The 13,523-nt window shown below is 45.2% G+C and overlaps 1 protein-coding gene across 1 annotated transcript; it reads left to right on the forward strand.

Annotated features, from left to right (window-relative positions):
- Positions 1–9,670: 9,670 nt before the first annotated feature.
- LOC144273456 (olfactory receptor 6C4-like) lies at positions 9,671–10,555 on the forward strand. The gene has a single exon (XM_077832041.1). It carries the CDS (start codon positions 9,671–9,673, stop codon positions 10,553–10,555), a length of 885 nt encoding a protein of 294 aa, XP_077688167.1.
- Positions 10,556–13,523: the final 2,968 nt, after the last annotated feature.

Here is a 13,523-nt window from a genome sequence, read left to right on the forward strand (position 1 = left end):
TTGAGCCTGACAATCTAGCCAACTTTCTACCCATCTGGACCCATGGAAAAGAAGCTCTTGATGAATTCCACCATGATTTCAACAATTTCCATCCCACCATCAACCTCAGCCTGGACCAGTCCACACAAGAGATCCACTTCCTGGATACTACAGTGCTAATAAGCGATGGTCACATAAACACTACCTTATACCGGAAACCTACTGACCGCTATTCCTACCTACATGCCTCCAGCTTTCATCCAGACCACACCACATGATCCATTGTCTACAGCCAAGCTCTACGATACAACCGCATTTGCTCCAACCCCTCAGACAGAGACAAACACCTACATGATCTCTATCAAGCATTCTTACAATTACAATACCCACCTGCTGAAGTGAAGAAACAGATTGACAGAGCCAGAAGAGTACCCAGAAGTCACCTACTACAGGACAGGCCCAACAAACAAAAGAACAGAACGCCACAAGCCATCACCTTCAGCCCCCAACTAAAACCTCTCCAACGCATCAGCAAGGATCTACAACCAATCCTGAAGGACGACCCATCACTCTCACAGATCTTGGTAGACAGGCCAGTCCTTGCTTACAGACAGCCCCCCAACCTGAAGCAAATACTCACCAGCAACCACACACCACACAACAGAACCACTAACCCAGGAACCTATCCTTGCAACAAAGCCCGTTGCCAACTGTGTCCACATATCTACACAGGGGACACCATCATAGGGCCTTGTCATAAATATAAGGGGAAGGGTAAACACCTTTGAAATTCCTCCTGGCCAGGGGAAAGCTCCTCTCACCTGTAAAGGGTTAAGAAGCTAAAGGTAACCTCGCTGGCACCTGACCAATGAGGAGACAAGATACTTTCAAAAGCTGGGAGGAGGGAGAGAAACAAAGGGTCTGTGTCTGTCTGTGTGCTGCTTTTGCCAGGGACAGAACAGGAATGGAGTCTTAGAACTTTTAGTAAGTAATCTAGCTAGGTATGTGTTAGATTATGATTTCTTTAAATGGCTGAGAAAAGAATTGTGCTGAATAGAATAACTATTTCGGTCTGTGTATCTTTTTTGTAACTTAAGGTTTTGCCTAGAGGGGTTCTCTATGTTTTTTAATCTAATTACCCTGTAAGATATCTACCATCCTGATTTTACAGGGGGGATTTCTTTATTTCTATTTACTTCTATTTTCTATTAAAAGTTTTCTTGTAAAAAACTGAATGCTTTTTCATTGTTCTCAGATCCAAGGGTTTGGGTCTGTGGTCACCTATGCAAATTGGTGAGGCTTTTTATCCAACATTTCCCAGGAAAGGGGGGGTGCAAGTGTTGGGAGGATTGTTCATTGTTCTTAAGATCCAAGGGTCTGGGTCTGTAGTCACCTAGGTAAATTGGTGAGGCTTTTTACCAAACCTTGTCCAGGAAGTGGGGTGCAGGGTTTTGGGAAGTATTTTGGGGGGAAAGACGCGTCCAAACAGCTCTTCCCCAGTAACCAGTATTAGTTTGGTGGTGGTAGCGGCCATTCCAAGGACCACGGGTGGAATACTTTGTACCTTGGGGAAGTTTTGACCTAAGCTGGTAAAGATAAGCTTAGGAGGTTTTTCATGCAGGTCCCCACATCTGTACCCTAGAGTTCAGAGTGGGGGAGGAACCTTGACATGGTGGCATAGTGGTGGGATTAACCTGAAATCATTTTGAGATCCAGTTGAGATTTTTTGAACTAGAAATACAGATTTTAAAAAGAAATTATTTTTTCCTTTGGAAAGGAAGTCCAGAAAGCAGTTGAAACTGAAAGCAGATTGTTTTGTCTGCTTTGTGGCCAAGCAGAGACAAAAGGGGATTATCTTGTGAATTGCAGGTTTTCTTTGCCTGGAGGCAGGGTACTTAACTCCTGCAGGGAAATTCACAGTCTTCCAACCCAGAGGTTTTTTTTTTTCTTTTCTTCCTAAAAGTAAATAGGGGGTGTGTGTTCTACCCATTTGCTTTTTCTTTGGGCTGGGTAAGCAGGTTTCCAAGTAGTTGGAGGTTTTTTGCTTTAAGTTGGGCCCAGAGCAGAGACAAGGGAATTGTCTTTTTCTGTAGGCTGACAATCACTATCAGAGAATAGGTATTCTATTCCAGCACAGCAAAATTTTACAGCCAAGTTTTGTTTGTTTATTTCTAAACCTCGGGTGTAAAGTTAGTTAAAAACAGAGAGGTTAGAATGACCAAATCCTCAGCTCGACTACAGCTGGAATTAGCCAAATTTCAGGCTGAGGAAAGACAAAGGGAACATGAAAGACAGATAGAACTCATGCGGCTGAAGAAGGAACAAGAAAGGGAGGCAGAACAACACCAAGCGGCTGCTCACAGGAGAGCTATGGAAGCGAGGGACAAAGAACTGGAGGAGAAGGAAAAAGAGAGGAAGTATGTGGAGGAGATGGAGAAGATAAAGGCTCAGCAGAATATCCCAACAAACCCTAGTAATCCTTCTCCAAGTACCACTTCCCATCCCAGAAAGTTCCCCACCTACAAGGCAGGCGATGATACTGAGGCCTTCCTAGAAAACTTCGAAAGGGCCTGCCTTGGATACAACCTCTCTACTGACCAGTACATGGTAGAGCTGAGACCGCAGCTCAGTGGACCCTTAGCTGAGGTGGCAGCTGAAATGCCTAAAGAACACATGAACAAGTATGAACTGTTTAAATCCAAGGCGAGAGTCAGAATGGGGATAACACCCGAGCAGTCTCGTCGGAGGTTCAGAGCCCTAAGGTGGAAACCAGACATGTCATTTACCCGACATGCCTACCACATTGTGAAACATTGGGATGCCTGGATATCAGGAGCAAGTGTTGAATCTCCAGTAAATTTGCCCTTCCTAATGCAAATGGAACAGTTCTTAGAGGGTGTTCCTGAGGAAATAGAAAGATACATCCTAGATGGGAAACCCAAAACTGTAATCGAGGCAGGAGAGATTGGAGCCAGATGGGTGGAGGTGGCAGAGAAGAAGAAAACTGGTCGCAGTTGGAGCGGAGACCAGAAGGGACCACCCCAGACCACACCCTATTACCGGGGGCCGCCCAAGGCCCCACCTACCTCCCAAAGAACCCTCCAGACCCCTTATCGTCCTGCCACCCCGTTCTCCAGCAACCCTCCTCGCCCCAGTGACCCGTCAGCTGGACGATGTTTTAAATGTAACGAGCTGGGGCATGTAAAGGCCAACTGCCCCAAGAACCCCAACAGATTACAGTTCATTGCACCGGAATCACACCAGAGGTCCACAGGCCCAGATACTTCCCAGATACCCTTAGAGCGGAGGGAAACTGTGAGTGTGGGCGGGAAGAAGGTCACCGCGTGGAGGGACACCGGAGCACAAGTGTCAGCTATCCATGCTTCCTTAGTGGACCCCAATTTAATCAACCCAGAGATCCAAGTGACGATTCAACCCTTCAAGTCCAACTCTTTCAATTTGCCTACAGCCAAGTTGCCTGTCCAGTACAAGGGCTGGTCAGGAATGTGGACTTTTGCAGTCTATGATGATTATCCCATCCCCATGCTGTTGGGGGAAGACTTGGCCAATCATGTGAAGCAGGCCAAGAGGGTGGGAACGGTCACCCGCAGCCAGGCTAAACAAGCCGTGAGGCCTAGCTCTGTTCCGGAAACTGCTATCAGGACCCAGTCAGAGGTGATGGACCTGGACCTTAGGCCAATGTCTGCAACAGCAGTAGTGGATCCAGTCCCAGAGACCCAGACGGAACCAGTCCCAGAACCGGAACCAGCTGAACAACCAACACCAGACCCTGTGTCAGCACTGAATCCAGTACTTGCAACCTCAACACCAGAGGGCCCCACTGAACCTGAACTGGCAGCAGCCGATAACCCTACACAAGAGGCTCAGCCGGAGCCTGAATCCCAACATAGTGCACCAGCGGAGAGCGGTTCACAGTCAACAGAAACAGCTCCATCCCCTATATTGCTTCCAGAGGGACCAAGCCTAGGTCCACAATCCAATGAGGGACTGATGTCTCCAGCATCAAGGGAACAGTTCCAGACCGAACAGGAAGCAGATGAAAGCCTCCAGAGAGCTTGGACAGCGGCACGGAGCAACCCACCGCCTCTCAGCTCTTCTAATCGATCCAGGTTTGTTGTAGAAAGAGGACTTTTATACAAGGAAACTCTTTCTGGTGGACACCAGGAAGACTGGCATCCTCAGAGACAGTTGGTAGTTCCAACTAAATACCGGGCCAAGCTCTTGAGCTTAGCCCACGATCACCCTAGTGGCCATGCTGGGGTGAACAGGACCAAAGACCGTTTGGGGGGGTCATTCCACTGGGAGGGAATGGGCAAGGATGTTTCTACCTATGTCCAGTCTTGTGAGGTGTGCCAAAGAGTGGGAAAACCCCAAGACCAGGTCAAAGCCCCTCTACAACCACTCCCCATCATTGAAGTTCCATTTCAGCGAGTAGCTGTGGATATTCTGGGTCCTTTTCCGAAAAAGACAGCCAGAGGAAAGCAGTACATACTGACTTTCATGGGTTTTGCCACCCGATGGCCGGAAGCAGTAGCTCTAAGCAACACCAGGGCTAAAAGTGTATGCCAGGCACTAGCAGACATTTTTGCCAGGGTAGGTTGGCCCTCCGACATCCTCACAGATGCAGGGACTAATTTCCTGGCAGGAACTATGAAAAACCTTTGGGAAGCTCATGGGGTAAATCACTTGGTTGCCACTCCTTACCACCATCAAACAAATGGCATGGTGGAGAAGTTTAATGGAACTTTGGGGGCCATGATACGTAAATTCGTAAATGAGCACTCCAATGATTGGGACCTAGTGTTGCAGCAGTTGCTCTTTGCCTACAGAGCTGTACCACATCCCAGTTTAGGGTTTTCCCCATTTGAACTTGTATATGGCCGTGAGGTTAAGGGGCCATTGCAGTTGGTGAAGCAGCAATGGGAGGGATTTACACCTTCTCCAGGAACTAACATTCTGGACTTTGTAACCAACCTACAAAACACCCTCCGAACCTCTTTAGCCCTTGCTAAAGAAAACTTACAGGATGCTCAAAAAGAGCAAAAAGCCTGGTATGATAAACATGCCAGAGAGCGTTCCTTCAAAGTAGGAGACCAGGTCATGGTCTTAAGGGCGCTCCAGGCCCATAAAATGGAAGCATCGTGGGAAGGGCCATTCACGGTCCAGGAGCGCCTGGGAGCTGTTAATTATCTCATAGCATTCCCCACCTCCAACCGAAAGCCTAAGGTGTACCATATTAATTCTCTAAAGCCCTTTTATTCCAGAGAATTAAAGGTTTGTCAGTTTACAGCCCAGGGAGAAGATGATGCTGAGTGGCCTGAAGGTGTCTACTACGAAGGGAAATGTGCTGGTGGTGTGGAAGAGGTGAACCTCTCCATGACCCTTGGGCGTATGCAGCGACAGCAGATCCAGGAGCTGTGCACTAGCTACGCGCCAACGTTCTCAGCCACCCCAGGACTGACTGAACGGGCATACCACTCCATTGACACAGGTAATGCTCACCCAATTAGGGTCCAACCTTACCGGGTGTCTCCTCAAGCTAAAACTGCTATAGAACGGGAGATCCAGGATATGTTACAGATGGGTGTAATCCGCCCCTCTGAAAGTGCATGGGCATCTCCAGTGGTTCTAGTTCCCAAACCAGATGGGGAAATACGTTTTTGCGTGGACTACCGTAAACTAAATGCTGTAACTCGCCCAGACAACTATCCAATGCCACGCACAGATGAACTGTTAGAGAAACTGGGACGGGCCCAGTTCATCTCTACCTTGGACTTAACAAAGGGGTACTGGCAGGTACCGCTAGATGAATCTGCCAAGGAAAGGTCAGCCTTCATCACACATCTCGGGCTGTATGAATTTAATGTACTCCCTTTCGGGCTGCGAAATGCACCCGCCACTTTCCAAAGACTTGTAGATGGTCTCCTAGCGGGATTAGGAGAATATGCAGTCGCCTACCTTGATGATGTGGCCATATTTTCGGATTCCTGGGCAGACCACCTGGAACATCTACAAAAAGTCCTTGAGCGCATAAGGGAGGCAGGACTAACTGTTAAGGCTAAGAAGTGTCAAATAGGCCTAAACAGAGTGACTTACCTTGGACACCAGGTGGGTCAAGGAACTATCAGCCCCCTACAGGCCAAAGTGGATGCTATCCAAAAGTGGCCTGTCCCAAAGTCAAAGAAACAGGTTCAATCCTTCTTAGGCTTGGCTGGTTATTACAGACGATTTGTACCGCACTACAGCCAAATCGCTGCCCCACTGACAGACCTAACCAAAAAGAAACAGCCAAATGCTGTTCAGTGGACCGGAAAGTGTCAGAAGGCCTTTAACAAGCTTAAAGCGACACTCATGTCTGACCCTGTACTAAGGGCCCCAGACTTTGACAAACCGTTCCTAGTAACCACAGATGCATCCGAGCGTGGTGTGGGAGCAGTTTTAATGCAGAAAGGACCTGATCAAGAATTCCACCCTGTAGTGTTTCTCAGCAAAAAACTGTCTGAGAGGGAAAGCAACTGGTCAGTCACTGAAAAAGAATGTTACGCCATTGTCTACGCTCTGGAAAAGCTACGCCCATATGTTTGGGGACGGCGTTTCCACCTGCAAACCGACCATGCTGCACTGAAGTGGCTTCACACCGTCAAAGAAACTAACAAAAAACTTCTTCGGTGGAGTTTAGCTCTCCAAGAGTTTGATTTCGACATCCAACACATCTCAGGAGCTTCTAACAAAGTGGCTGATGCACTCTCCCGTGAAAGTTTCCCAGAATCAACTGGTTAAAATCGTCCTTAAGATGTGGAAAATATTGTTAGTCTTTATGTATTTGGTAGTATATTTAGAGATGCATGTGTCTTATTAACTCTGTTTTTCCTAGAGCTCCAGGAAGAAATCCCAGCCAGTGTTTCACCCTAGCTGAGATTTGGGGGGCGTGTCATAAATATAAGGGGAAGGGTAAACACCTTTGAAATTCCTCCTGGCCAGGGGAAAGCTCCTCTCACCTGTAAAGGGTTAAGAAGCTAAAGGTAACCTCGCTGGCACCTGACCAATGAGGAGACAAGATACTTTCAAAAGCTGGGAGGAGGGAGAGAAACAAAGGGTCTGTGTCTGTCTGTGTGCTGCTTTTGCCAGGGACAGAACAGGAATGGAGTCTTAGAACTTTTAGTAAGTAATCTAGCTAGGTATGTGTTAGATTATGATTTCTTTAAATGGCTGAGAAAAGAATTGTGCTGAATAGAATAACTATTTCGGTCTGTGTATCTTTTTTGTAACTTAAGGTTTTGCCTAGAGGGGTTCTCTATGTTTTTTAATCTAATTACCCTGTAAGATATCTACCATCCTGATTTTACAGGGGGGATTTCTTTATTTCTATTTACTTCTATTTTCTATTAAAAGTTTTCTTGTAAAAAACTGAATGCTTTTTCATTGTTCTCAGATCCAAGGGTTTGGGTCTGTGGTCACCTATGCAAATTGGTGAGGCTTTTTATCCAACATTTCCCAGGAAAGGGGGGGTGCAAGTGTTGGGAGGATTGTTCATTGTTCTTAAGATCCAAGGGTCTGGGTCTGTAGTCACCTAGGTAAATTGGTGAGGCTTTTTACCAAACCTTGTCCAGGAAGTGGGGTGCAGGGTTTTGGGAAGTATTTTGGGGGGAAAGACGCGTCCAAACAGCTCTTCCCCAGTAACCAGTATTAGTTTGGTGGTGGTAGCGGCCATTCCAAGGACCACGGGTGGAATACTTTGTACCTTGGGGAAGTTTTGACCTAAGCTGGTAAAGATAAGCTTAGGAGGTTTTTCATGCAGGTCCCCACATCTGTACCCTAGAGTTCAGAGTGGGGGAGGAACCTTGACAGGCCTAATAACATCAGCCACAGTATCAGAGGCTCATTCACCTGCACATCTACCAATGTGATAGATGCCATCATGTGCCAGCAATGCCCTTCTGCCATGTACAGTGGTCAGACTGGACAGTCTCTACGTAAAAGAATAAATGGACACAAATCAGATGTCAAGAATTATAACATTCAAAAACCAGTCGGAGAATACTTCAGTCTCTTTGGTCACTCGATTACAGACCTAAAAGTTGCAATTCTTCAACAAAAAAACTTCAAAAACAGAGTCCAAGGAGAGACTGCTGAATTGGAATTAATTTGCAAACTGGATACAATTAACTTCGGCTTGAATAAAGACTGGGAGTGAATGGGTCATTACACAAAGTAAAACTATTTCCCCATGTTTATTCCCCCCCCCCCACACACACACTGTTCCTCAGACGTTCTTGTCAGCTGCTGGAAATGGCCCACCTTGATTATCACTACAAAAGGGTTTCCCCCCCTCCCTCTCCTGCTGGTAGTAGCTCACCTTAAGTGATCACCCTCATTACAGTGTGTATGGTAACACCCATTGTTTCATATTCTCTATGTATATAAATCTCCCCACTGTATTTTCCACTGAATGCATCCAGTGATGTGAGCTGTAGCTCATGAAAGCTTATGCTCAAATAAATTTGTTAGTCTCTAAGGTGCCACAAGTACTCCTTTTCTTTTTGCGAATATAGACTAGCATGGCTGCTACTCTGAAACCAGAGAGAAAGAGGGTGATCTCACCCATTCCATGAGGTTTGAACTGGTCAGGGTTCCCAGGTGATGGTGGTAGCTCTGGGTCCTGAGTACTGGAGACAGGCAGAGCCCCCAGCACGATCAGGAGAAGATGGAGTCCCGTGGAACTGATGCATAGTTTGGATCTAAGCATCAGAACACTTACTTGGGCATAGGTAGGGGTTTTAGTAGAGAAAATACAATGGTTCAAGGGAGAACACTAGATTTGTTTATGGGTAAACTGATGACTTAAGGGTTTTCTTTAGGCTAGATAATAGAAGCTGATCAGTCTTGGCTATGGGTGGTGTTTTCTTCCAGGGAGCTTACAATGCAATTAGGCTGCTTTAGTATTTTGGATATCAGTCAAGGATTTATTACTAGAATTGTCTGATAATTGCTGAGCTGGGTGTGTGCAGGTGTCGGTTCATTAACATCTGGAGCAGAGAGTCCCATGATGCAGTGCATCCCAATTTTTCTGATCCCAGAGTTCAGTGCGGTTCTCTGTTTTCCATTCTGTATGCAAATTGAGATGTCTCCCTGTCCCATCTTTCATGCAGATGAGGCTAGGGGAGTTGTCTCTGTTTTCCATTCTGTATGCAAATGGAGATGTCTTAATCTTTTCACCCTTGTCAGGAGAGGTCTAGGTTTGTCTCCCATCCACCCTTCATTGCTCTCTGCAAACCTTTTCTCTGATCGATTTTGGTTCAACAAGAGACTGGTGGTGGTGGGGGGTGTCTTTCATGAGTCAGACAGGCTGCATACTACATCCTGGTTCCCCAAAAACACAGAGCTGACTGGTATAACCCCATGGAAAATGTTGACTTTTCACTGAAAAAGTCACAACCTGAAAATTGTTTTTTGGTGGAGGTGGGTGTTTTGTTTTTTGAGAAACTGAATGCAAACATATTTCTCAAAGCACTAAATATTTTCAGCCAAAAGCTGCTCAAAACCAAAACGTGTTCTGATTTTAAAAAAAGTTTTGGATTTATAGATTTCAGATGAAATTTGGTGAAAAGCATATAGTTGAGTTTATCTTTAAAATATATTAACGAATTTGCTTCATTCCTAGGTACATCCCATGGCAAATGCTGACTGTAGAAATCAAATGTCCATGGAGAAATTTGTACTCCTGGGATTTGGGAATCTCCCTGAACTTCAGATTCTTCTCTGTCTGCTGTTTCTAGCAATCTACATGGTGACCATGGCCGGGAACATCCTCATTGTTGTGCTAGATGTGGCTGATCAGCACCTTCACACCCCCATGTACTTCTTCCTGGGGAACTTATCCTGCTTGGAGACCTGTTATACCTCCACCATCCTTCCCAGGGTGCTGGCCAGTCTCCTCACTGGGGACAGAACCATTTCTGTTAGTGGCTGCATCACACAATTTTATTGTTTTGGTATCCTAGCAGCCACAGAATACTATCTGCTAGCAGTGATGTCTTATGATCGGTATCTAACAATCTGCAATCCACTCCGTTATGCCACTCTGATGAACGGCAGTATTTGTTTCCAGCTAGCGGCTTGTTCCTGGACAAGTGGCTTTCTGGGCAGCATCATAGTAATCATTTTAATGACTAAAATAAAGTTTTGTGACTCCAGTGAAATTGACCATTTCTTTTATGAATCCTCACCCACCATAAAACTGTCCTTTAGTGATACCCAGCTTCTAGAACTCATGATTTTCACGCTCTCCTCTGTCGGGTCACTGGTCCCATTTTTATTCACATTGGCGTCCTACGTTTGCATCTTCAACACCATCCTGAGAATTCCTTCCACCACCGGGAGGCAAAAGGCATTTTCTACCTGCTCCTCTCACATTGTCACTGTCACAACATTTTATGGGACTCTGATTATTGGCTACATGGTTCCAACTGCCCACCGTTCAAAGGACTTACACAAGATATTCTCTGTCTTCTACTCTGTCCTGCCCCCACGGTCAACCCCCTCATCTACAGTCTGAGGAACAAAGAGGTCAATGGGGCCCTGAGAAAGGCTCTCAGTAAGTTTCTGGCTTTTGCAAGACTTCAGACTGTAAAATTAACAGATCTCTATCAGTCACCTACAGCAGGAGATTCTGGAAGACTGACACCTCTCCCCAATCAGCTAATTTTGATCTTTGCAGTTGTAAAATAAGGTTGAGATTTTTAAAAGGGACTTTAGGGGTTAGGAGCACTGTATTCCATGCTTGAATTTTCCAGAAACTTTGGAGGGTTACTTAGAGTGATATTTCAAAGCAGTTGAAGTGAGTTAAACACCTAAACTTCACTGGAAGTTGTGTTACCTAATTCCTTCACATTTCTTTGAAAATCCTGGCCTAAAACTTTGGCAGACACGGATTTCACTGAATTTTAGGACTGATACTTGCTGTTGCTTCCTTTAGGGAGCAGTGTTTGTATGATATGTTTTGGCTGATATTTTTCTTTTCCAGGTGATGGAGGATAATTTGGGGAGAGGGGAGCAGGCAGGGGGAAGCAATGTTTGCATGAGTGAGAAAAATAACTCTGAATTCAGATGCAATGTTAACTGTTGTATATGCCTGTGAGATTACATATTTTTTTCCCTTTGCAAATCTAATAATAAATAATAATAAAATAGAGCAACTGCATAAAAGTTTGTGTCAATATTTTTTTGGTCTTTGAGTCATATTTTAAGGTCAGAAGGGACTCTCATCTAGTCTGCATGACACAGGCCAAAGAACTTGACCCGCCATCTATGTTTCCCACTCCCTTCTATCTGGACTTTTCAGTGTCTCTGATTACCCTAGATTTACTGAGCTGGCCAATGGAGATACACTGATTCACAGAAACTGGGGCTCTGGACTCTTTCTTTTAAGGCATATTTCAACCTTGTGGGCCTGATTCAACACTGGGTTAGTTAGTCTCTATATATGCTATTTTACATTAGAATCAAAGCCTTCTGATAGGGGAAATTCTTTCCAGCAGCTTATAGATAGATCCTGTTAGGCAAGAGCTCAAATTCAGTTAGCAGCTGAGACAGAAACCCACATAACTAACAAGCAGGAAAACTGGAAGCCCAAGGACACTGGCAGCTGTAAACACTTGATAAACTTGTATGGTCAAATGTCTGCCCAGTAACTTGGCTCTTAGAACAGAACAAACCCTGCCTTCACAGCCCTCCGGATATCTGTAAACACTCACCCCCCCACCACCTCATCCCTTCACTTTAAGGTAGTCATAGATAATTGATGTAATCAAAATAGTTTTATGCGTATGTTCTGCTCCTGTCAATGTCATGTTAAATGTTTTCTTTCTCTCTGAAACAATGTTTGTCTCTGTAAGTATAAGATATGTGCAAATGGAGTGATAAGAAAAGGTATATAATTGGTCACTGTGGTATTACACTTTTGAAGCTGTTCTGTCAGTCTTCCCGGTACCGTGAATAAACCCCTTCAGTATTGTCTGTGCCTGCCTGATTCCTGGGGAAAAGAATCTCCTTGCTTCACAGTTTGGCATAGCGAGCAGGATGTGATCGGGAATCCTCAGAGAGTTTCTCACAACCAGGGATAGAGGTGAGTATCCTTTTACTTACCACCTCTAGTGCACACCTTGGTTTGGGACTCCCCGAGACACCCCTTAGCACCTTTTTTTTTAATATGAACCACATATAGGATGCACAGAGAAGAGGATGGAACAGGATTTTGTTTGTGGCCAGGGTTTTCGGGTTGCAGGGATCACTGTAAGTGAAGGCTGCAATACAAGTACTGAGCACCAGAGTGTTCTTCAGTAGTGCTGCGTACAAGAGTGTGCTCAGTCAGTTCCCCTGAAATGCCGCTTGAGTGGGTTTCAGGAAGCTGGGTAATAATGTTGTATGACTGGCCCCAGGGTGTATCAATGATACCCTCTAAAGGAGGGAGAATCTTTGATTTTATAAAACATGGGACGGTTCAAAAGACTATGGCAAAGGATGGATGGAATGAGGGTATGAATGTGAAGGATAGCATGTTGTAGTGGTCTGGTCAGATGAAAGGAAAGTTAGAGAAAGGAATTGTGATACTGTACTGTGAATATGAAAGAAAGTTACGGGAATTGGAAATGCTCCAAAAGACTCTTACATCAGAGCTGAACAAAAGGACAGATTTAAACCACAGATTAAGTGAGCTTCAAGCAGAGAACAACATTCTAAAAGCAAAAATAAAAGAAAGCAGCTCCTCTGCATGCCAGATTGCTGCTAACATACAACAGAAGGGTAATTTTACTGACCCTGGTTCAAGCAGTGAGACTGATAAAGACCAAAACTAAATCAATTGGAAACACCTTGAAAAACAAATCCAGTATTGGAACCTGGCACACACGGGGAAAAACTGGGATAATTGGCCTCCTTTTAACCCAGACTTAAGTGACAGCACTCCCCTGGCCCCTCTTCAAGTAACCACGCGGTGGTCAGGGCCAGAAGATAACAGAGTGGCTCATAATACTTATAAGTACACTCCTCTCAGCACAGAGAAAATGAGGGGCTTACTGAAAGATCTCCCTGATTTAAAGCCCAAAGATCCAAATTTGGTATTTTGGAAAAAAAAAAGTTAGTGTGGTTACCACGTATACATTACATCCCTGGGATCTTCAGATCCTAACTAAGGCTAAATGCCCTCACCTTTCATGGGTCAAGGTCCCCTCAGAAGAGCACTGGAATGGTACTTGGGCCTCTGTCAAATTTGTATCAGAAAGTGACATGACTCGTGCCTGCACTGATTTTAAGGAAGCCGTCCAAAATGCCTTGGGGAATGGAGCCGGTTATTGGGGACTAATCGTGGGATGCGTACAAGGCAAGTACGAACCTGCTGCTCAATATTGTGAGCGGAAATGGGAAATGTATTTAAGTAATGCAGGCACTGGCAATCCAAAGAAAACTGATCAGGCATTTCTAAAAATGTTAAAGGAAGGTTTTAACTCCCACCTGAAAATAGCCCT

The sequence above is a fragment of the Eretmochelys imbricata genome, chromosome 13, assembly GCF_965152235.1.
Source record: "Eretmochelys imbricata isolate rEreImb1 chromosome 13, rEreImb1.hap1, whole genome shotgun sequence".
Lineage (NCBI taxonomy): Eukaryota > Metazoa > Chordata > Testudines > Cheloniidae > Eretmochelys > Eretmochelys imbricata.